General features: G+C 48.3%; 2 protein-coding genes across 5 annotated transcripts; one reads left to right on the top strand and one right to left on the bottom strand.

The window, feature by feature from the left end:
* Positions 1 to 10: 10 nt before the first annotated feature.
* On the top strand, positions 11 to 10,386 carry RER1 (retention in endoplasmic reticulum sorting receptor 1). 4 transcript variants are annotated; one of them, XM_007422558.4, is made up of 7 exons: positions 11 to 140; positions 5,091 to 5,176; positions 5,448 to 5,552; positions 6,393 to 6,492; positions 7,874 to 7,952; positions 8,585 to 8,720; positions 9,327 to 10,386. In XM_007422558.4, exons 2-7 carry the CDS (start codon positions 5,096 to 5,098, stop codon positions 9,414 to 9,416), a joined length of 591 nt encoding a protein of 196 aa, XP_007422620.2. In that variant the 5' UTR covers positions 11 to 140; positions 5,091 to 5,095; the 3' UTR covers positions 9,417 to 10,386. The 4 variants fall into 4 exon arrangements, with proteins under 4 accessions (XP_007422620.2, XP_025033524.2, XP_087992841.1 ...); XM_025177756.2 differs by lacking the exon at positions 11 to 140 and adding an exon at positions 356 to 374; XM_088136715.1 differs by lacking the exon at positions 11 to 140 and adding an exon at positions 757 to 1,140.
* A 551-nt stretch (positions 10,387 to 10,937) lies between these two features.
* PEX10 (peroxisomal biogenesis factor 10) lies at positions 10,938 to 15,206 on the bottom strand. The gene is made up of 6 exons (XM_088136713.1): positions 15,010 to 15,206; positions 14,504 to 14,584; positions 13,625 to 14,031; positions 12,992 to 13,167; positions 12,439 to 12,571; positions 10,938 to 11,998 (listed from the first exon to the last, which is right to left on the bottom strand). Exons 1-6 carry the CDS (start codon positions 15,194 to 15,196, stop codon positions 11,930 to 11,932), a joined length of 1,053 nt encoding a protein of 350 aa, XP_087992839.1. The 5' UTR covers positions 15,197 to 15,206; the 3' UTR covers positions 10,938 to 11,929.
* Between the last annotated feature and the right edge of the window lie 5,887 nt (positions 15,207 to 21,093).

Genomic DNA, 21,093 nt, shown 5'->3' with positions numbered 1-21,093 from the left:
AGAGGGGCGGCTTAATGCCTTCCTTAATTTGGCATCGGGGCGGGACTGCAGCTCCCATAATCCCCATCCCGCATGGTCCAGGGAGTGGAGGAGGTTGGAATCCAACCGTGTGGAGGGTCCCGGGTTGAGAGAGAACCCAGGTAAAATGCAGGATGGGTTTGCACGTCACGCTAAACCATCCTGGCTTGCGGAGCCAGCCACAAGGGCTGGCCTGGGGGCGCCGGGCTCGCCCGTAGCGCCAGTCGCGTTCGCGGGCCACGTGGCCGCAAACGCGCTGGACGGCCGAGCGCTTAAACCGCGCGTCCTCAGCAGCGGCTCGAAACGCTTCTCTCCGCTTTTCCTCCTCCCCTTCGTCGACACAACCGCCCTGAGAGGTAGGCCGGGTGGAGAGAGCGCGACCGGCCCAAAGCGCTTCCCCGGCGGAGCGAGCACGTGAGCCTGGGCCTCCTCGATCCCGGCGGTGACCCGGGCCGAGGACGGCCGGCTGTCGATCGATCGCCTTGGGTTGGCCCGTCCTAACCCGTGAGCGCGGGCCGGCCGCGGCTTCCGGGGCGGGGCGGGGACCCCCCTGCTCCGCCCTCGCGCCGGCCGGGCCAAGGGTCGGGGACGGCGGGAGCGCCGGTCCCAAGGGTCGAAAATAGAACCCGGCTGGCCGCGGCCCAATTGGCCTCTCCGGGGAGCTGGGGACTACCGCTCCCAGCATGCCTCAACCGGCCTGTCTGGCTGAGGCACTCTGGGAGCGGTAGTTCCCACCCGTGCGGCGCCTCCGCAAGGGCAGTGGGGCGTTCTGGGACTTGTAGTTCCCCGAGCGTGAGGGCCTTCCAGCCGAGGCGAGGCTCCTTCTGGCCCAGCAGGCCTGCCTCCCCTTCCCCGCGGAGACGCCTGTCGGGGCAGGGGCCCCAGTGGGCGGCCTCCCGGCTGCCTGGCCAGCCTCCCTCCACCCCCTCTTCGCCCCGGTAGCGGAAGCTCCTCCGCCGGCCGCGCGGCTCCGCCATCTCGGGAGGAGGAGGAGGAGTCGGGATCGGCGGCGGCTCCTCTGCCTGGTCAGGCGGGGCGGGAAGCGGAAGGAGGGGACACCCGGCGCGGCCTTGTGAGTTACCCGCGGGCCCGGCTCGGCCCGGCCGCGGCCTTGGCAACCAGGTCTCCCGGGGCGGGGGAGATACGGGGCGCTTGCGGGGGGGCTGAGTGGACCCGCCTTTCATTGATGCCCCGGAGCGGGGGGGGGGCGCTGGGCTGCTTCTGCCCCCTCCCCAGTTTTCCAAAGTGGGGCTCTCGCACCGACAAGCGGGGGGGCTCTGCGTCCTCCTTTTGGGGGGTGGGGAGACTCTCTCCCACCAAATCCCTTAGACTCCGACCTCCATCATCCCCAGCCAGCGGCATTGGCCGGGGCAGCGGGAACTGCAGCCTAGAAATGGGGAGGGGTGTTTCTGAGTGCTGGGTTTGAATTAGGGAGCTGAATATTGGTCCCTCATGTTATATGAGGGGTGTCCCATTTTTACCCGAGACCTCAAGGCCACCTCATGTTAGCCCACAACCCTGTGAGGTAGGCCGGGCTGAGAGAGAGCAGCTGGCTTGGCCTCACCCAGTGAGCTTTACGATGGCGTGGAGATTTGCACCCAGATCTCCCCCTAAGTTTCTAATGGGGGGCTGGAGGTGGTTGTCATTATCCCCCCCTTCCACAGCTAGCCGAAGTGGCGCAGTTTTCTTTCTCCCTTCTGCAACGCCAGGAGAGCTCCATCCCGTGTGACCTGGATCTTTTATTCCAAGATAACCGGCATTCAAGCCCAGTCCTCTGGCCGACAAAACCAGCTGTGAAGCTTTAGCCCAACCAGGGGTGCCTTATCCATCAATCTTGGCTTAGCCCAAGGGAGGAACTCAGCCAACAGTAGTTGACCAGCCAGGCTTGATAACAGATGGCTTGAGCTAATCCATATTTTCTAGCAATTGATGCCATCTGTTTCGAGGAAGGAATTTGGAGGTGGCTGGTCGAGGTGGTTGAATCTGGGGGTGATCTTAAAAGAATTACTCTTCCTTCAGCCAGGTTGCTGAATGGTATGAACATCGAGCATGAACTAACTACAGCCATCAGCCGGGAGATACTTCTTTAATTCACACCCTGTGGAGTTTTTTCTCAATGTTTCTTCTACAACCTGCAGCTAATAGATTGTAAATCATGCTTTCCGCTTGTCTCCTCTTAGGAGACATTGGTGGTTGGGTTCACACGATACCCTAAGCCATAATTAAGTTCATTTGGATGAGTTTTATGTGAGAATGCAGCCGCTGTGATTCATAAACCTTAAATAATTGCTTGGTGTAGTGTGTGAACGGAACATCAAGTTGAAACTCTGGGCCAGGCTGAATCTTTTTGCTGTGATCTTCACCAATCCATTATTCTTAAGAGTCCCCCCTCTGCTTTTCTTGTGAGTGCTCCTGTAGTTGCTCAGGAGTAGGACACACAAGGGCTTGCACCTACATTCTAACCCTGGCTTTGCGGCGAGAACACTTACGTTAGTCCAAGCTTAACTTGTCCACAGGTGGAAAATGGTGAACAGCGTGTGCAACTTTGGGGCAGTGCTTGATGGTGGTGAGAATCGGTACGTTCAACGGCTTGCATACAACTTTTGCAACTTGCTTGCCTTGAGGTACCTGGTAGGAAGAAAAATCTTGGCACGTTTATAACAGTTAATGCCTAAGAAGAGAGTTAAAGGAAAGTGAAACTGGAATAGTTAATCACTGGCCCTGAATGGCCTCCAAAATTGATAGAGCCAAACCTGCTTTGGACTGGAAAGGGTAGTATTTCAAGACTATGTTTAGTGAACTGTGTGTGAACTGTTATGAAGTGCCAAGTTTGCTTGACAGCCTCCTTGAAAGAGAATACTTCCTCTAGCGTAGCTGTTGCACTTCTCAGTTTAATTTGTTTTAAAAGTGGAACTCTGTTTATAGAAACTTTATAGCCTTATCCAGCATCCTCTCATTTTAGTAGAATTATAGCTTTAATGTGTTTCCTTCCTACTCTTTTCCTAACACAGCTCCCTCATTTGTCATATTGGGATTTGAGATGGCTGCATTTTCCAAGGGGCTCAAAGTAACATCCAGAAAAGTCTTTAAGCTTGAATCAAGAAAGTGTATGCTGGGAGGTGACAAATTGCATGCACATTTTATTCTCATCCTCTTGAGTTCACCGCTTTCCCACTGGCTAGAATTTTCTCTGCCATTGGTGTAACTTCAGTTTCACATGTATGAACTCAGCTATTCTGGTTGTAAAACATGGTTTGTTGGCTGTGTGGAGTGGAGTGAAACCCAGCGTATAACAGTTGATGGTTGATCCACCAATAGTCACAGTTAAATTACAATTTGGAGTGATGTGTGAATTCAGCCTTTTTTTTAACCTGGTATCAAGCCAAGATCTTTTATATTTAACCTTCACCTTTATTGGTGTTTATCCTTTTGGAATTCTCTATTCATTGCCATATTATGGATTCCTTCTTTGTTTTAAGCTATTCTGAGAATATTCTCACTGCTGGCTGGCATGGGAATTATTTTTGGTTTGCCTAATAGTCCTATAACTTGCCTTCTTTCCTTGGGTGGTCCTTTCACCTTTACTGAAAAGCTATAATTACCCCATTTACAAGCTGAAATCATGAGTACCCTGGTTCACGTTCCAGCGGATTCCAAATTATGGGCCAAAGTTTCTTTCCGCTTTGATTTCCCAGTCATATTTCCCTGTTATGCAGCTTTTAACATACTGTACTGGTGAAATTGGCAGTCGCTTTAGCATTCCTGGAATGAAACTGGTTTTCCTTTTGCTCCACCCTCCAAGCATGACATACCAGGAAGTTGTATCATTGCTTTCGCTGATGTGGCACAGCGGCTACAGAGATTCCCTGAGTTGCTTAAAGAGAAATGCAGCTTTTCACCCTTTTCCTAACCCAAAGCTACAAAAGAATGGTTTTAAGGAATAGGAGACTCTTCTAAGTCTTAATGCTAATTTACAGTCCAAGACCAAGTCACAGGAGACTTTTTTTTTTTGGTCTGGGAGAGAAGATTAGGGCCCATCAGAGGTTTTCAATCAAGTTTCATCTCTCCCCTTTTGAATGAAAAGTGGATTTTGCTTTGAAGCCTGTTGTGTTCCAGATAGGAACTGTAGTACTCTACAGACACATCCCCGAGTGAAATGTAGCTGTCAAAAGAACAGGAGATATTGTATTAGTGTTTCATCTGGTCTGCAAAGCCAAGCGGGAAGTATGCATGATTTATTGGTTCTAAAAGGTTTTCACACCCAGCCTTGTGATCAGTCTCCGGAACGGCTTTCCTCCTCAGAATCAAACCACAACACAGAGCAGTAAAGCCTTTTAGATTGGCATGACTGCCCTGGGCCAATTAGCTTTTTTCTTCATGACTAAAAGTAGGCATTTAAGCATCAAGCCGGGGCCATCGTGCAGTTCAGGCAGGGATGTTCTGATGTCCTCTTTGCTCATGTTGCCTTCGCTTTAGGCAAGGTGCTGTTTTTAAAATCGGAGACAGCTTCTCTACACCGGCAGGGTGGGGCAAAGTTTGCTCATGAACCAAATCACAGCGGTGGGGAAAGGTTTCACAGAAACCAGTGGGGAGAGAAGCGGGGCTATTTTTCCGTTCTGCCAAAAAAACAGGCCAGTGAGCCCTTCCGCCGAGTTAACTGAATTTCTTCTTACCGCGGGTGATTTGCAAGAAAAACTGGGAACTGGTTAAAAACCTTGCAAATATTATGAAGCTGGCGGGAAACCTGACTTTGTTTTTCTCCTTGTCTCTCCCTGGTTTTAATTCTGTGCCATTCCCTTTATACTTTAAGCCACAAGGAGGAGCTTAGCTTACTACTCATGCATACAAGCTTCTCCTCTGGAGAGAGAGAGAAAGAGAGAGAGAGAGAGAGAGAGAGAGAGAGAGAGAGATTTTGCTATAGAATGGTAACTCATGCCATGCCTAAATAAGAAACTCACCCCTCTCTTCTAGAGAAGGCCCATTCAAGTAAGTGTATTGCAGCAAAAAAGGGGCATGCCCTACTTGCATTGCAAGAGTGATATGCTGAAATGTTCTTGTTTTTGTTCCCACAGCAACAATGTCAGAAGGGGACAGTACCGGTGAGTCCATCCATGGCAAGCCTTCTGTGGTCTATAGATTTTTCACAAGACTTGGACAGGTGAGTTGGCAAAAGAGATCCATAAATATCTCTGGAAGGTGCACCCCCTGAACGATAAGTTGAAGCAGAAAGAGAAAAAAAGAGTAGTGAAGTGACTTCTCTGGCCTCTGCCGGGAGGTGGGAAGAAGCGCGTTGGGTGAATCTGTCTAGCTGGGGCTTATTCCACAAGCCACGGTTAGGCCCAGTCGCGGGATTTGTAAGGCTGAGACACTGACATGCCACTTTCAGCCATCAGTGAACGTGCTGAAAATCTAACCTGTGTTTCTCCTAGATTTACCAGTCCTGGCTAGACAAATCTACTCCATATACTGCAGTCCGATGGGTCGTAACGTTGGGTTTAAGTTTTATCTACATGATTAGAGTTTATCTACTGCAGGTAAGAAGAGCTGAGGCTCTCTGACTTAATCTGAGACCCCTGTTGCTGATTAGGGCCAGCAGGTGGTTAATCCATGGCGTGCTTCATTTTGTGCCAGTTCAAGATGTGTTTCTCTGCCCATGTTCTTGGCTTCCCAGGTTAAATCTTTGGACCTTGCCTCCAAGCCCTGAAACCTGTTTGGAATTGGAAAAAGTAGCTATGGGATACACAAAGGCTTTTATTTGTTTATCTTGCTCTGGAGAATTTCACCTGCAGATATATCTGCTGGCAGAAATAGGCAGGCTTGAGGATGGAAATCTAAATCACATCCTTTCTTTTTCTGCCATTTATTCTTACCTTGCTTTGTTCCTTGTTTATCTACTTGCTTTAGTTCTGGGGTTAAAGCCTTGCCGTTTTGTCCCTCGCAGTGATCAGAATGGCTGTTCCTCATTATTATTATTCTCACCGTTGCAGTGTTTCTCAACCTTGGCACTTTAAGGTGTGTGGACTTCAACTCTATGCTGGCTGGGGAATTCTGGGAGTTGAAGTCCACACACCTTAAAGTTGCCAAGGTTGAGAAACACTGCACTAATAGTTCCTCTGTTATCTCCTGCTTCATGTCCATTATTCTTCCCTCCTGGTTCAAGGGCCTCCAGATATTTTGGAGTACAACTCCAACAATCTGTACTATCAGCCGTGCTGCTGGGGATCTTGTAGGATCTCTGCTCCTTGCTTCCAACGAACCCTTGTGCATTGCTAATTATGGACTCTCTGGGGTAGGGGCAGGGTCTGTGACTTCTGTCCTTGAAACTAAGTTCCCATCTGACATCCTGCTTCTTAAATCCATCTTCTTGTTCCCAGGGTTGGTATATTGTGACATACGCCTTGGGTATCTACCACCTAAACCTGTTCATAGCTTTCTTGTCGCCAAAGGTCGATCCCTCGCTCATGGAGGATTCAGGTATAAAGCCAGAATATTGGCAATTTTTTTTAAATTTTCTATGGCTGTGGTTGATCTTGTTTGTTCCCGGACTGTGTTGTTTGGATGTACACCTCACATAAACCACAAAGTGATTTTTCTTTGGCATTGGGTTTAGTATCTTGTGTGTACCCCTCCACTTGGATTTTAAACCATGGTTTATGGCTTAGGGTCCTGTGTAATCTCAGCAACTTGTGCTTGATTCTATAAACCATAGTTCCACAGACTATGGCTTAATGTAGTGGAGGAGCCCAGCAGTTTTACAGCAACCTTCTTCAATGTGGTGGATGACTGGAGATGATTGATTGATTGTATTTGAACCATCTAAAATAGACAAGTGTCAGGCCTAAAGACTCTTCAGAAGAGCTCTGTCTTCAACTTCTGGTGCTTCAGCTCTTCCAATGGGAGGCCAGGCACCCTCCAACTGCTTTTCCAGCAAGATGAAACAGCTTGGGACAATCCAAGTGGGCCAAGGTAATTTGGTGCCTTCACCAAGGGGCACGTTCTGGAAGTTGTAGTTGAAGCGCCAGGTGGAGAAGCTGGATATATTTGGCCCTAGAACATTCAACTTTTGGGATATGATTGTGGTGTTTTTTTGGGTTGTCACTCGATTATTTTCTGTGCCAGCCCCACTGCATGTTTTGTGGAAGGCAGGATTGTAACGTTCCCTACAGGAACTGGTTTATCGCTGTCCCACTGCATATTTGATTTTTAATCATTGGATGAGTAGGGAGAATGCTGACCAAACTTTTGTTAGAATTCCTAATTTATTTATTTCTCTATTCCTCCCCACCTCCCCATTGGATTAAAATCCCTTTTCTGTCACTTTTGAATGATGAGGCTAATTTACGTTTTGGGTTTTCTAAGGAGCCGCACTGCAGTTTTCCTTCCACGCAACATGCTGATCCTTTTGTATTCTTTGTACCTTATTTTGGATAAAATTGATCTGGCATTATCTTCAGGGCAATCATGGTATATTTAATAGCCTAGTCTTAGGGGATCAGATTGGAAACAGCTGTCTGTGGGCTCAGATCTCTGTTGCTGGAGGATGTATTTATGCAACATGCTAATCTAAAAAACTCATTGACTGTTTGACTTGATCCCTGTGACGCTCCGCTCTCTAAATAAGCTTTGTAGATTCCAGCATTATTTGGACGTGAAATGGGTATACCATTTGGGGTTCTGGAACCTGGGACTTGCAACGTACATCGTGCAAAAAAAAATTCAGGTCCTGAACCCACCTTTGCCTGCTGAACAGGCTCTCCCCCCAAGTTGTCATCTTGAACAAATCCTAACTTAGTTGTCATTAAATCAATCCTTGAGGGAGCTGCTGTTTATAAATCCTTATGTTTCCATTTTTCAGATGAAGGGCCTTCATTACCCACGAAACAAAACGAAGAATTTCGGCCCTTTATTCGCAGGCTGCCAGAATTCAAGTTTTGGTGAGTGAATTTGAATAGGTTTCAAATAGGTTTTTGAATAGGTTTTTCCTTTTGTGCTCTTCTGACCTTCCCATAGAGCTTTGTTTTTCAACCTTGGCGACTTGAAGATATGTGGACTTCAACTCCCAGAATTCCCCAGCCAGCCATGCTGGCTAGGGAATTCTGGGAGTTGAAGTCCATACATCTTCAGGTTACCAAGGTTGAGACACTCAGCTGGATCTCAACCTCACCCTTCATGTCTTCCATCATGGGCCCTAGTCAACGTCTCTCCCTCTCAGTTATTCCTTGCATTGCTTCTTGACACACAAGAGGCTGTTCACAGTCTCTCTCCTGTTACCTTTCAGTTGTGAGATTTAATGGAGTTGAAGCTCTTTGGAAGCCCTGCGGTGACTAATCAGCAAACCACAGTTTTGATCAAATTGCTGTCCCTTTCTTGGTGGCGGCCGCTCATTTTAATGCCCTCTTTGAATGGATGTGCTCTTTCCTACTTCTGAACAGCAGTTTGAAATCTGCTTATGGACAGTGGTTTTGGTGGGGGTTAAAGTTAGCTTACTGATCCAGAAGTGTCAAGGCAAGATTTGGGGTGCACATGTCCTGTAAGTGCTAACCCCGGCTTGATTTCTTTTCCAAAGGCATTCTGCCACTAAAGGCATTCTTGTTGCCATGACGTGCACGTTCTTCGAGGCTTTCAATGTTCCAGTTTTTTGGCCCATTCTTGTGATGTATTTCATTATGCTGTTCTGCATCACGATGAAGAGGCAAATCAAGGTGAGGACGGAAGGCTTTAGACCCTGCAGCAAGGGGGAGATGGTTGGGACATCATGGCTGCAATGCCAGGGGACGTGATCACTGAATTCGCCCATAGGGGGGCTGGCACAGCATTTGGAACCAAAATAAATATACCTAACAGGGTTTTGCATGCTGGACAAGCGCAGCTGCTAAGTTCTCCTCCTGTTTAAGGAATGTGTGAACGCAGCCAGAGACTGATCGTATCCTAAGTAACAAAATTCTCGAACCCCCTTTCATGCCAAGCAAATTTAGCTGGCTTCACCCATTGCCAAAACGTAGCTTGTTTGGGGCTGCGCATCGCACTGTGCCAAAATTAATCTAAGTCGCAGATTGCTTCACCCTGATCTGTTGGGTGAGCCTTATTGGCTTGAGTTCATAGAGCATCTTAAATTGTGGCTTAATTCATGACCCTCATCAAGTGTGTCCTGCACAGAAAACTGTAGCTTAATGTGTGAACAGAACCCTTGTTTGTCTAATAGATCAGCACTTGGAGGTGCTTCTAGCATTGTGGAAGATGGGAGGAGAGAAGGGAGGGAGATAGAGAGGTAGGTAGGGGGTGTCTAAGAAATGTGTTTTTTGTTCCAGCATATGATAAAATATCGATATATACCTTTCACACATGGCAAGAGGAAATACAAAGGGAAAGAAGACGTGGGGAAGACTTTTGCTAGCTAGAAATCCAATTTGGAACCTGCTGACCAACTTCCTGCATTATAATTAAAAGACCAGTTTTGAGCCATTGTAACAATGCCTCTGTCCTTCATAATAAGTCTTCAATAAGAGGGCGGTGATTAAGAAGATTCATTTCTGTCTCTTCAGTTGATTGTGGGTCTGGTTTCTCACTCCTTTCGGTGTCACAGGAGAATTCTGCATTTTAACTGCATCTTCTGAATGTGTTGCTCTGTGGGAACAAGCTGCTGTTTTATCCGTCCACAGCCTGCTCTCCCCCCCCGTCCCAATTTTCTTTGTTCGGCAAAGGCAGCTATCGCACATTTACACACATGCGTGTCTTTCATAGGAAGCACACAGTGTGGGCCCTGGGATCTTGGACTTCCAAGTTTGGCTGGTGGTTTCGCAAGCTTTTGAAGGGGCCGCTTGTGCGTATTGCAAACGTGTGTGTTCGTGCACGCAGAGCAAAGTGGGTAGGGAATTTGAAGCAGAATATTCTTTGGAAGGTCTGCAGCTGGTATGGAATGGAAGAATCCTGAGAGTTGTTTTTTTTTGGGGGGGGGGAGTCCTTTTTTATTCTCCAATCCAGTACGTACCCTGTACCTTGCTGAAATGAGATAATCAGAATACAAGAATGGGATGCAGTGATAAACGTTCAACTTTGACATCCCTTGGATTTAGAGAGGTAATTGATACCCCTGTGCCTATTATAACTTAATTTGGGCATTTAAAATAAACCTGTCTTCATTGACTGAGAGGAGGAATCGGACTTGGCTTTTAGGGCGAAGAGGTGGATGATGGGTTGGGTGGTTTTTGGGGGGGTTTTGTTTAGTCATCAGCTGTTTTGTAATTATTCAAAATTTAACTACCATGATTTTTTTTTAAATTTTGGAAAAGGCCTGGAATAATAATTACATGTATATATAATATTAGGTAAAGAGTATTTTGACACATTTCTTTGAGTTTTTTTTTTTTTTAAAGTTTGCTTCATAGCCCTTTCCAAGATGCATCTAGATTGGACGCAGCAGACTGAATTTTATGGGGTTTTAACCCAGCTTTTAATTTTCTATGGAGAGAAATCTAAAAATAAACAACCTGCATGTAAAACATTTTTGATGTGATATAGCTATGAATGGTTTTATTAAGTGACTTTTTAAATTCCAAACTTTATTAAAAGACATTGTCCCTTTCTTGGGTTCAGCAGTCTTTATAAAACCAATGTAAAGAACTGTATTACGTTTAAAGTTTTCTCTCCATCCTGCTTTCTTAAACGCATATAATTTAATCTTGTGGAATATTGTATTTTAGCTGTCTCAATAAAAACAGCCCTTTGCACTATTGTACAAATATTATCTTGAAAGGTAAAGTAGCAACTTACTGGCAACTCCAAAAGTAAATGTTTACATTGCATTTTGGCAGAGTGATGACATATTTAAATCTTCTGTGCCATATAGGTCGATTTCTCCTACAGCATTATTTTTTTAAAAAAAGCAGGTTGTGGGCTCTTCATGCGATAGGAAATTTTGCTTCTTATGTAAAAAAAAAAAAAAAAGGAAACATGTCCTTTTTTCCAGCTTGACTACAAGGGACAAAGTGTCAGTGCCCCTCCATTTAGAAATGGGATCTTTAATCAGCTTTTCAGAAGCAAATGCTATTGGAACCAGTCAGACATAACCACACAATTAAGGCTTGGTAGCCTGGGTGATGGGAACATCAGCTGTGGCCTTCCAGGTGTTGCTGGACTTCCAAGATTCCTCCCTGCTGCCTGGGGCAGTATGTCGGAAGTACCAGGAAGGGTGCATTTCATGGTCTCTTGGTATCAATATTGATATTTCCTCTGATTGCTGTGTCAAATTTAGAGATTCTCCTCTGCCAGCTCGAGGCGCATTAAACTCAGAAGATAGCAATAGAGAAAGACCCACAAACATGTATACTTTGAGCAGCAGATGCAACAAGGGCACCAAAGCTTGAAGAGTGATTTTTCAAGAGAGCTGTCCGGTGCTTCAGATTCGATTCCCCAAAGGTGCTTACAGAAGCCAGATCTGTGAACTGTAAAAGCAGCTGTGTCTGTAGAATTGAATCCAAAGCCCTGTACGCCTCTGTTTTACAAGACTGGTATCCAAGATGGCTACATTATACAGCCCTTCTGGATTTGAAACATTTTAAACGCCACCATAAGTAGAATTTAGTTATGTGGTAGTGTGTAAGGTTGGGGGGGTTGCTATTGTTTCTGAAAATATGCTTAAAGCAAAATTGCAGAATTCAAATTTCCTAGGCTGGGTAAAGGTCTAAGAACTTCAAACTGCTTCTCAGGTGCTCCTCGCTCCCTGACCTCAAACCCTCTCAGACAAAAGTGGATCGACAGCAGTTTGTGTTATAAATGGATAGGTTTGTATCCCAAGTCAAATGTTTGGCTTCCGTTCGGTCACAGCAATTTAATATCAAAATAAAGTCTTGCGCTTGGTCAAAGCTTGTATTTTCGTTGGCTCTTAGCAGTTCGCAATCTGGCAGGCGGCAGTTTAACGGAAGTGTCGTAAGTAAATCAACTTTTGGGGATGAAATTTCTCTCTACACAGAGGACACTCAGCCTGCGGGAAGAAAAAAAATGTATTAGGAAATGTAAACCCCTTGAATTTCTTTAAAAACCATCATGGTCTTTCAGTAAAGAATTTACTTCTTCACATGATTTAAAGCATAAACCAGTATGGCTTTCCATTTAAAACGTAATATTACATTATAAAACAGTGGTCCTACAGCTGACTAGCAGTGGCTCTTCAGAGCTACAGATAAACATTTCCAACTTTTAGCTGCAGATTTGGGGATCAAAACTTGTAACTCTCTGCTTGTAAAGAATATCACCTAATACTGAGTTATTTTCCCTGTACCAAAGACACTAGGTACTAGAGAGTTCTATCTCTCAAGGAAAAAGGGAAATACTAAGGCCTGTATATACATGCTGTAGACATTTACAACAATAAGAAAAAGTATATTGTGCTTCTGGGCAATGCTTGAGGGAGTCAGCACACACCTTTGTGTTGCACCATGCAGCAATACATTCCCAGCAGAAGAGGTGGCCGCATGGCGTGGCCGTGGCATGCCGGCGTTCTTCTAAGCACAGAGCGCAGCGTGAGCTGCGGTTAAGGATCCTCTCTTCAGGTTGTCTGAAGGAAACGATGGTAGACAGTTATTCTTCCCCTTTGGGGCAACTCCGAAAGGGAGATGGATTCTGTGGTTGGTGTGTGTGTAAGAAATGAGAAAAGTTTCAGGGAACTAGGAAGCTATTTCCAGGCAATCTCAGAATCTACAAACAAGGCCTTCCTTCTGGTCTTATTATGTACTCTAGTTATGTATTTTTACTATTTTATTACTCAATATTCCATAGGCTGGAAATCCAGATTCTACATCTACAATAAAAGCCCTCTAGAATAACACATTTTAAAGTACAATGGCTACAAGTCTATATTTCTAACACTACATAACTCCCAACTATAAGATCAAACCCTGAATTTCAAAGGCGACTTAGATGCCACTATTGCTATCAATTCTCCTCCCCCTTTACAAATAATGCCCAGACTTTATACATCTGATAGGAGAGGTTATGGTGTAGCTTCCATTCTTTTCTCGCCCTCTGTCGATGCTGGAAGTTGTAGGCGTAGATGCTGAGCATCAGCCCCAGATGCAGGAGTGAAATGATCCCAAGTAGCTTGTAACTTGATCGAATGGCCTGGTCATCTTCGGAGAATCCTACAGAGCGTAACTGGAGAACAGAAGAGTCAAGCAAAGCCATCAACTGATGGTAAGTTAACAGTTAAGTACTTTAGGGAGATTTTGTCACAGAAATGGCTCTGTTCAAATGTTTTGTGTGTGGGAAAGACCAAGTCCTTTCTAGAGCTTCAGCTACCCCCAAATAGATTAATGCTTTGAGGTGTTAGCTTTCATCTTGTGGGGTATCTCCCAGTTAGTGAAATCATACTGCAATAATTTTTATGCCAGAAGATGCAAACGTTTCATTACTGGTATTTGGTGATTTAGGGGTTTTTCTAGTGAAAAACGAGGCAAAATGTATTTTTAAGTAAGCATTAGAACACGTAACATCCCCGGTTTTGTCATTTAAGGAACCTTCCAGAAAGAAAAACGGTGTCTGAGTAAACACCCCATTCTGTACGTTTGTGACCGTGCCCAATTGAGAAACAGAAGCATAGGGAACCACTCACGTATGTGATTCCTGTTGTCCTTTTAGACAAATGGTAGAAGATGCCATTCATATAAAAGACGGCTAAGTGCAACCTCCGGAGGACTGGGAGACTTTGCTTGACGATACGAACAGCCCGACCGAGAAATACTCTCTGCCACTCCATTAATCGGCTGACCCGTCTCTGCATCCAACTTCGCAGCAATGTCCGGCTTTGGAATCCACCCAAGTTCCTGCTCTGCAGAGTTTGCAACCCGCTGGAGTTTGCCTCAAGCTCCTGTTCGAGTTGGGCCAATCCCTTGTCTAACAAGTAAGGCAAGACGGTGTGCAGAGACACCAAAATGGCCCTGCGTGTTAATGAAGGGACTTTCCTCTTCGATGGATCTACTTGGATAACGTTGACATATTCTTCACCAAGAGTTTGATAACCTGGGGGGGGGGGGAAGCAATAAACAATGGAAACCCTGAAGAGATTATTCCCAATGCAGGTTTAGGCTCTATCAACAGAAGCATAGCTCTTAATCGTGGGGCATCTGATCAGCTTTAGTTTGGGCTGGTCAGACCCCACCTTGAACGCATTTTAAAAAGGATTCTGACAAGCAATCAAGGACGGAGGGACGGGAATTGAAACCCCGTGATGAGAGAGGGAAGGAATTTGGAGTATTTAGCTTTGAGAAAAGAAGGTGGATGGGGAGGGTTAAGGTTTGAGGCTGGAACCAATTCTCCAGGGAGGTAGAGGCCGCCCTTTCATACAAAGGCTGGACAGCCATCTTCTTTAATTTAGATTCCTGTACCGGGTATAGGGTTAGACCTGATGGCCCCCTCCAACTTTCAGTAAACTTCAAACGGTCAGATATTGAGTCGGATCATCAAGGCCAAACAATTTGGATACGATCATTACCTGAAAGGGTAGTAAGGGCGAAATAGGCGACGTCTGCGAGCAGCTCGATCTCTTTTTGCCATTCTAGCCAAACTTTAGCACCTAAGGAGCCAGAATATGGAATTACCTTACCAGAAAATGTTCAGTTTCTCCAACCAACATGGGGTGTTCAAGAAATACCACCGCCACCCCTCCAATGAGCGATGCAAAATTAAGGATAGCAGCCTGCTGTGTACTGCTGGTGCTTGTTATGGAACTTTTTATACATTGAACTGATTAAATGATACTGGTTAACGGTCCTGATTAATGACAAAAGAGGCAATTCTAAAACTGAACAGGGCTCGCTCCTTCCCTCTCGCTTGAAGGGCCAACATCTTGCTTCGCAAGCAAATCTGGCCTTCTAGACAGATAGGAACTGTAGGAATATTTATTTATGCATCTGTTTACATTTAAAGTCCCATTTAAGGCAAAAGGGTGCCAGAAACGGCTCCGGGGGTCAAGGGGGCGAGAAGGCGAAGGGGCCTCACCCGCCAGGCCAGCCACGGCGGCGCCGGCCCTGTTCCTCAGCGCCCCCCGGTAGAGCTCGTCCTTCTGGGCGGAGCGGACCAGGCGAGCCGGCCCGGCCTCCACGGCCAGCGGCATCGCGGCGGAAGAAGTGGCGCAGCCGCTCGGGGTTCTTCTTCCCTTCTCATCGTCGCCGGATTGGGGCGTCATCAAGTGCCGGCGCGGCGCAGGGCTTCGCGTCATCAGAACGCGAGAGGGAAGCGATTCCCTTTATAGAGTTACGAATGTTAGAGACGCGACTTCCGGGAATTAGAAATCTACCTCGCTCTAAGGCAAAGAACGGCCTTTAGCGTTCGTCTAATGTAGATCAATTGTACGCCTGCCTATTCGGAAATTGATGGATTGATTACGTGCCAGCAAGGCGATGTCGACTTTTGGCGACCCCATAGAGAGATACGTTCCGAAAGACGCCCGCTAAATTCAGACCACTCGGGCTCACGTTCCAACGACCCAACGGTTGTCTTCCGGAAGCTTTAGACTATACTAACTAGACTAACGTGCAGGCTAGTATACTAGTCCTAGCGCGAAAAATGCGGGATGGTAACAAAAATAAATTGTATAAATGACCTCGGAATCTAATTCCTCTATTTCTGTAGAGATTTCGTAAATCTATGATCCTCGATTACGTCAGCGGAACGCAGTCCGCGGCTGCTGCGGTCGGCTTTACGAAAAGGACGCACTCTCCAGCGTAACCCACGAAACTATTTCCCTGAGTCAGCCTGGCCGCCATGGCAACCTCGCGCTTGCGCACTCGCGTCATTGCCATGGCAGCTTTTAAAACGCCCGCCAATTCAGGGCGGGCGGCTGCTTGGTCGGTTGTCGCTTTTCGTAAATGTAAATGAATACATTTAGAAAGGAGGGCCGTTTAAAAGTAACGAAGCAGGGAAGCTTAACCAGCACAGCATAAATATGTGTTACTCTCTGCCAGCCAAACGCTGGCTTATCTATTTATTTATCGATTTATTGATTTAGGGCCTGTGAGGATGAGAGGCCTGAGGGAGGCTGGCATTTTGGCCCTTGAATTTTGTAAATAGGAAGGGCAGGTTGAAGCAGAAAGCCTTGTTCCCCACCCCACCCCACCCCACCCCAGGGAGGTGGAGCTGAGTTTGTGCAATGCTCTAAACTGGGTTACCAACTAACCCTGGTTAGTTGGAGGGCAGCTTCGAATGCAGCTTCTCTGGGCTTCAGAGTCCTGTGAAGCCAGAAAAATAGGCTGAGTTGGGTCAGCTTGAGAGCCTGTTTGGTGTAGGGGCTAAAAATGCTGGTTTAAGAGCAGGGAGACTCGGGTTCAAGTTCATTTTGTGAGAAGGCAGGGAGAAGTGAGGGCCTCAAACGAACCATGTTTGCTAGGGGAGAGCGCTGTGCACCATGGGGCAGCCTTGGGGGGGCGGCAGGAGGGAGGATGGGCAGAAGGCACACTCGCACCAGAGTGGAGAGGGGCGGCAGGAGGGAGGAAAGACTGCAGGCAAGAGGCACGTTCGCTCCAGAGTGAAGAGAAGCGGCAGGGGGCGGCTGTCGGGTCAAGTGGGGATTGCAATGTGTATTGCGCTGATTGGATTCGGAAAGTGGAATGTCTGCGGTTTTGCGGTTAATTAGCGGCGCTCCGGGGCGGTAAAAAAGGTGAGATTGTGAGCCAAGCCCTCGTAGGAGGGGGAGGACAGATAGGGGGTATAAAAACCTGTCAGACCGTGCTTCGGGGTTCCTCCATTGCTGCGGGAGGGACCCACCTTTGCAAACGTGCCCAATAAAAACTTCTGTCTACTGGATAACCGAACCCGTGTCTGTCGTTTTCTGACAAAATTGGCGAGCCAGCCAGGAGTCCTCGACGTGGACCGGACTGTGGGGAACCGGTGAGTAATCGGCCGTAACACCCCGTTGAGGTGTCTCCCGTTTTCCCCGGAGTCGGGTCCAGGACGGGACTCCAATCGCCAGTCAGACAGAAGTAAAGAGGAAGTCGGCCGACGAGGAGACCTCCGGGAGGTCTGGTGAGTACAGCCTACCCATAATCTCGGGGAGATTAGCGTGGTTACGAGGCGTTGGACGCCGCAAGGGGACAGAAGAGTCCGGGACCTTCTGTAAGGTGGGAAACGTAGTCAGGAAGGATGGGTAAGGCGCAGAGTAAGAGTGTAAGGCCAGGGGCCAGTGGGAAAAACGCAGTAGGGGGAATCCCCACGGATTCTCCATTAGGACAATTGTTGCAACAATGGGAGACACCCTGGTTGTGTCCATTCACCAGGGGTCTGGAAAAACCGACCATGATAACTTTGTGCACTAAAGAATGGCCAAAATATCCACTAGTGGACCCCGAATTCCCCTACCATTGGGATACTCTTGGAATCCCCAGTAATTACTGGGTGACCCAACTAAAAGACTACATTGTGGAGCATAAAATGTTAACACAGGAACCCTATGTGGAAGTCTGGTTCCATGTTCATTGGGAGGGGCCTCGACCCAAGTTAGCCAAATTTTTGTCCAAAAAGAACAGGAGGATGAGGAGGAGGACCTCTGGCTGACTAGACCTCAATGGGGGCCGCCACCTCCTCCTCCTCCTCCTCTTCCTACCGCTCCCCCTCCGGCGCCCCCACCCTATCCCGGGCTGCGGAAAGAGCTGGACCAGCTGAACCAAGACATTCAGAACTTGCCCTTTATTCTAAGGTCGGCCAGTGCCTTCCCCGTCCGGGAAGTCCCGAACGGAACGAATGCACAGGGGGTGACCGTCACCAGTTACGTAACGGTTCCCATCAAACCCAGTGAGTTGAGGGAATTAAAAAAAAAAAGACCCTCCCTCGTATGCAAGAGAACGCCCATACCGCCGCCGAACAATTGGAACTTTTTCTCGGCCCGGTGGAATACTCCTGGGGGAACTGAATTACATTTTAGCCCACCTCTATACGCCAGAAGAGAGGGGCCAGATTTGGCGAGCTGCGCTCGGGGCTTGGGAGCAAAGGAATGCAAATGTCCCAAATGCCCCGGCCGCAGATACTAAATTCCCTCTGGCAGACCCAAATTGGGATCCCAATAATGCTGAACATCGGGAGAACATGAGAGGAGTTTCCCCCTGTACGACTAGGGGGTCATGGTTCCCCAACCGGGACCCACGGGGAACCCTTGGTAAACATCACGGTGGGTCCCACTGGCGAGGAACAGCAGTTCCTCGTGGACACCGGAGCCTCTCGAACATCGCTGTGCCAACCGATCCCAGGGATTGCGAAAATCCCGGGGCACGTCGGTATCGGGGATGGGGGTGGGAGGCTCTCCGGTCAAGGCAGACGTACTGGAGGGAGTGAGACTGGAGTGGAATGGGAAGGAGGTAACTGCAGATGTGTTACTGATCCCACAGGCGAGAGTGAACTTGCTGGGAAGGGATCTAATGGGTAGTCTAGTAGTGGAGCTGTGGAATGTGGAACAGGCAGAAAGGATGTGTTTGTTGCGAGAGGCGGATGTGGAGGTTGTGAACCCTGAGGTATGGGCAGGGGAGGGGGGGGCGGGTCGGTTTCGCATCGCCCCAATTAGCATCCCCTTGAAACCAGGGGTGACGGGTTTGCGGCAAGCCCAATACCCGCTGTCCCGGGATGGGAGGCGTGGGCTGAAGCAACAACTGAGATGGACGGTGCTGCCTCAGAGGTACACCGAGAGCCCCCTCTTGTTTGGACAGGCATTGGAAGAGAAACTCCAGGGGTTCCGGGCCCCTGGGGGTTCTCGGGTGCTGCAGTATGTGGATGATTTGTTGGTGTCTGGAGAGAAGGAAGTAAAGGTGAGAGAAGACTCAGTGGCTTTATTGAACTGGTTGGCTGAGGAAGGATTGAAGGTGTCAAAAGGGAAGGTCCAATTTGTGGAAAGGGAGGTCAAGTATTTAGAACATGTACTCCGGAAGGGCGAGAAGTTGATTGATCCTTCTCGGATACAGGGGATAATGCAGTTGAAGCCCCCTCATACTAAAACGGAGGTGCGGCGGTTTCTGGGTCTAGTAGGATATTGCCGGCTATGGATAGATGAGTACATGAGCAAGGCTCAGTTTCTGTATGAGAAGTTGAAAGGATCATCTGACAGGGTAGAATGGACAGACGGGGACACAGAGAAGTGGGGAGAATTACGAAGGAGCCTGGTGACGGCCCCGGCTCTGGCTCTACCGAACTTGGCCCCCCCTTTCACCTATACGTTACAGCCCATGGGGGAACCGCCATTGGAGTGCTGACTCAGAGACGGGCTGGGAAATATCAACCAGTGGCCTTCCTGAGCAAAGCCCTAGAACCAGTGGTGAGGGGATGGCCGACTTGTGTGCAGGCAGTGGCTGCCGCTGCTGTGCTAGTGACAGAAGGGAAAAAACTCACTTTTGGGAGCCCCGTGATTGTCCATTCAACCCATCAGATCTTAAGTGTGCTTAGTCAGCAGGCGGCTGCTTGGATGACAGAAGGAAGGATGTTGAAATATGAGACAGTTCTCCGGATAAGTCCTGATGTGGTGGTAGGAACAGACAGGAATTTGAACCCAGCGGAGTTTCTTGCGGGGGAGCGGAAAGAATGGGAGCCGGCGGAGCACGAGTGCTCCACCCTGTTGCAGCTGCAAACAAAGACCCGGGAGGACCTGCAGGCGGTCCCGCTGGAGGAGGGTGAGGTCTGGTTTGTGGATGGGTCTAGCCGAGTAGAGCAGGGACAAAGGAAGTCAGGATATGCGATAGTGACGGCGGAGGGAGAGACAATAGAGAAGGGGGCACTACCAGCGGACTGGTCGGCTCAGCTGTGTGAAGTGCACGCTTTGAAACGGGCACTAGAGTTGGGAAAGGGAGTGTCCCTCACTGTCTACACAGACTCGCGATACGCCTGGGGAGTAGTGCACACTTTCGGGAAAATTTGGCTGGAACGGGGTTTACTCACAGCTGCTGGAAAGGGAAGGTTGCAGGGAGGAAGCAGGTCATTGGGTTACAATTGAGGGGACCCCAGTAGTGAGCCGTGCTGACATGAGGGGGATGGTGGAGAAACTGCACGAAGGGTCTCACGGGGGGTGCAGGCTTTGATAGACACTGTAAAGCCGTGGTACTGGAGCCTGGGGGTTCGATGGGAACTCCACACCCCTTGGCATCCTGACTCCAGTGGGAAAGTGGGAAGGGCCAACGGGGTGTTGAAGCAACATCTCACCAAACTGGGATTGGAAACAGGGCTACCTTGGACAAAGACACTTCCGGTTGCCCTGCTTCGAATGCGGACAGCCCCTCGCAAGGATGTGGGGGTCTCCCCATTCGAGCTGATGATGGGAAGACCTTTCCTGGCTCCAATGGGAGAGCCTATCCCCGAGCTAAAGGATGCCTTCCTGAGAAAGTATCTCTTGGTACTGTCACAATCTCTCTTGTCTCTAAGAAAACAGGGACTCCTCGCTCAACGGCCCCCTTGCTGAAAGACCAACACCCCCACAAGCCAGAGGATTGGGTCCTGATAAAGACGTGGAAGGATGAGAAGCTGAAGCCGTCTTGGGAGGGACCATACCAAGTTCTCCTGACAACTGAATCAGCGGTTCGGACCTGACAGGGGGTTGGACCCACTACCATCGGGTTAAGCGAGCTCCCGACCCCCGACCATGGACTGCCCAACCGGGAGACGGACTCAAAGTAAAACTTAAAAGGAACTGAACTAAGGCAGGGAGGAGATGACCAACATAAAGGCGTAGAATTGGCACAGACAGCTTTGATCACTGGGGATGATCCCCGTGGGAGGGGGGGGATGTTCTATCATTTTGGGTCTTCTCCCATACCAAGACCCTGGACTAATCAAAGGCAAATGGCTCTAAATCTCTTGGGGATAACCAATGCAACTCAATGTGTATATTTCAACAATACCCAGAACCGTACCCCCCATTGCCCTCAAAAGGTCCTGCTTTCACTTGTGGAGGGGTCTATAATATCCCTTACGCCTCAACCCCTCTATACCTACCTAAAGGTTTCTTTTTGTTATGTGGACATGAAGCTTACACCTATGTTCCAGCCTATAGTTCAGGGGGCCCTTGTGCCATAGGGCGCCTGACCTCTCTATATGCCCTGCCTCCAATACAAGCGC

Source organism: Python bivittatus, unplaced genomic scaffold, assembly GCF_059951505.1.
Source record: "Python bivittatus isolate LINGU-HERP-01145 unplaced genomic scaffold, Pbiv_v1 ctg000090_np1212, whole genome shotgun sequence".
In the NCBI taxonomy this organism is placed as follows: domain Eukaryota; kingdom Metazoa; phylum Chordata; class Lepidosauria; order Squamata; family Pythonidae; genus Python; species Python bivittatus.
The sequence above is the reverse complement of the archived record's forward strand: the minus strand, read 5'-3'. Positions and strand labels throughout refer to the sequence as shown.

Coding starts and splice junctions, on each gene's coding strand:
- RER1 (XM_007422558.4), top strand. CDS start 5,096: ATGTCAGAAGGGGACAGTACCGGTGAGTCCATCCATGGCAAGCCTTCT. Junction 5,177..5,447: donor TTTTCACAAGACTTGGACAG/GTGAGTTGGCAA, acceptor TGTTTCTCCTAG/ATTTACCAGTCCTGGCTAGA. Junction 6,493..7,873: donor CTCGCTCATGGAGGATTCAG/GTATAAAGCCAG, acceptor TCCATTTTTCAG/ATGAAGGGCCTTCATTACCC.
- PEX10 (XM_088136713.1), bottom strand. CDS start 15,196: ATGACGCCCCAATCCGGCGACGATGAGAAGGGAAGAAGAACCCCGAGC. Junction 13,168..13,624: donor GGACAACAGGAATCACATAC/GTGAGTGGTTCC, acceptor TCTGTTCTCCAG/TTACGCTCTGTAGGATTCTC. Junction 11,999..12,438: donor CTGCATGGTGCAACACAAAG/GTGTGTGCTGAC, acceptor TTCTTCCCGCAG/GCTGAGTGTCCTCTGTGTAG.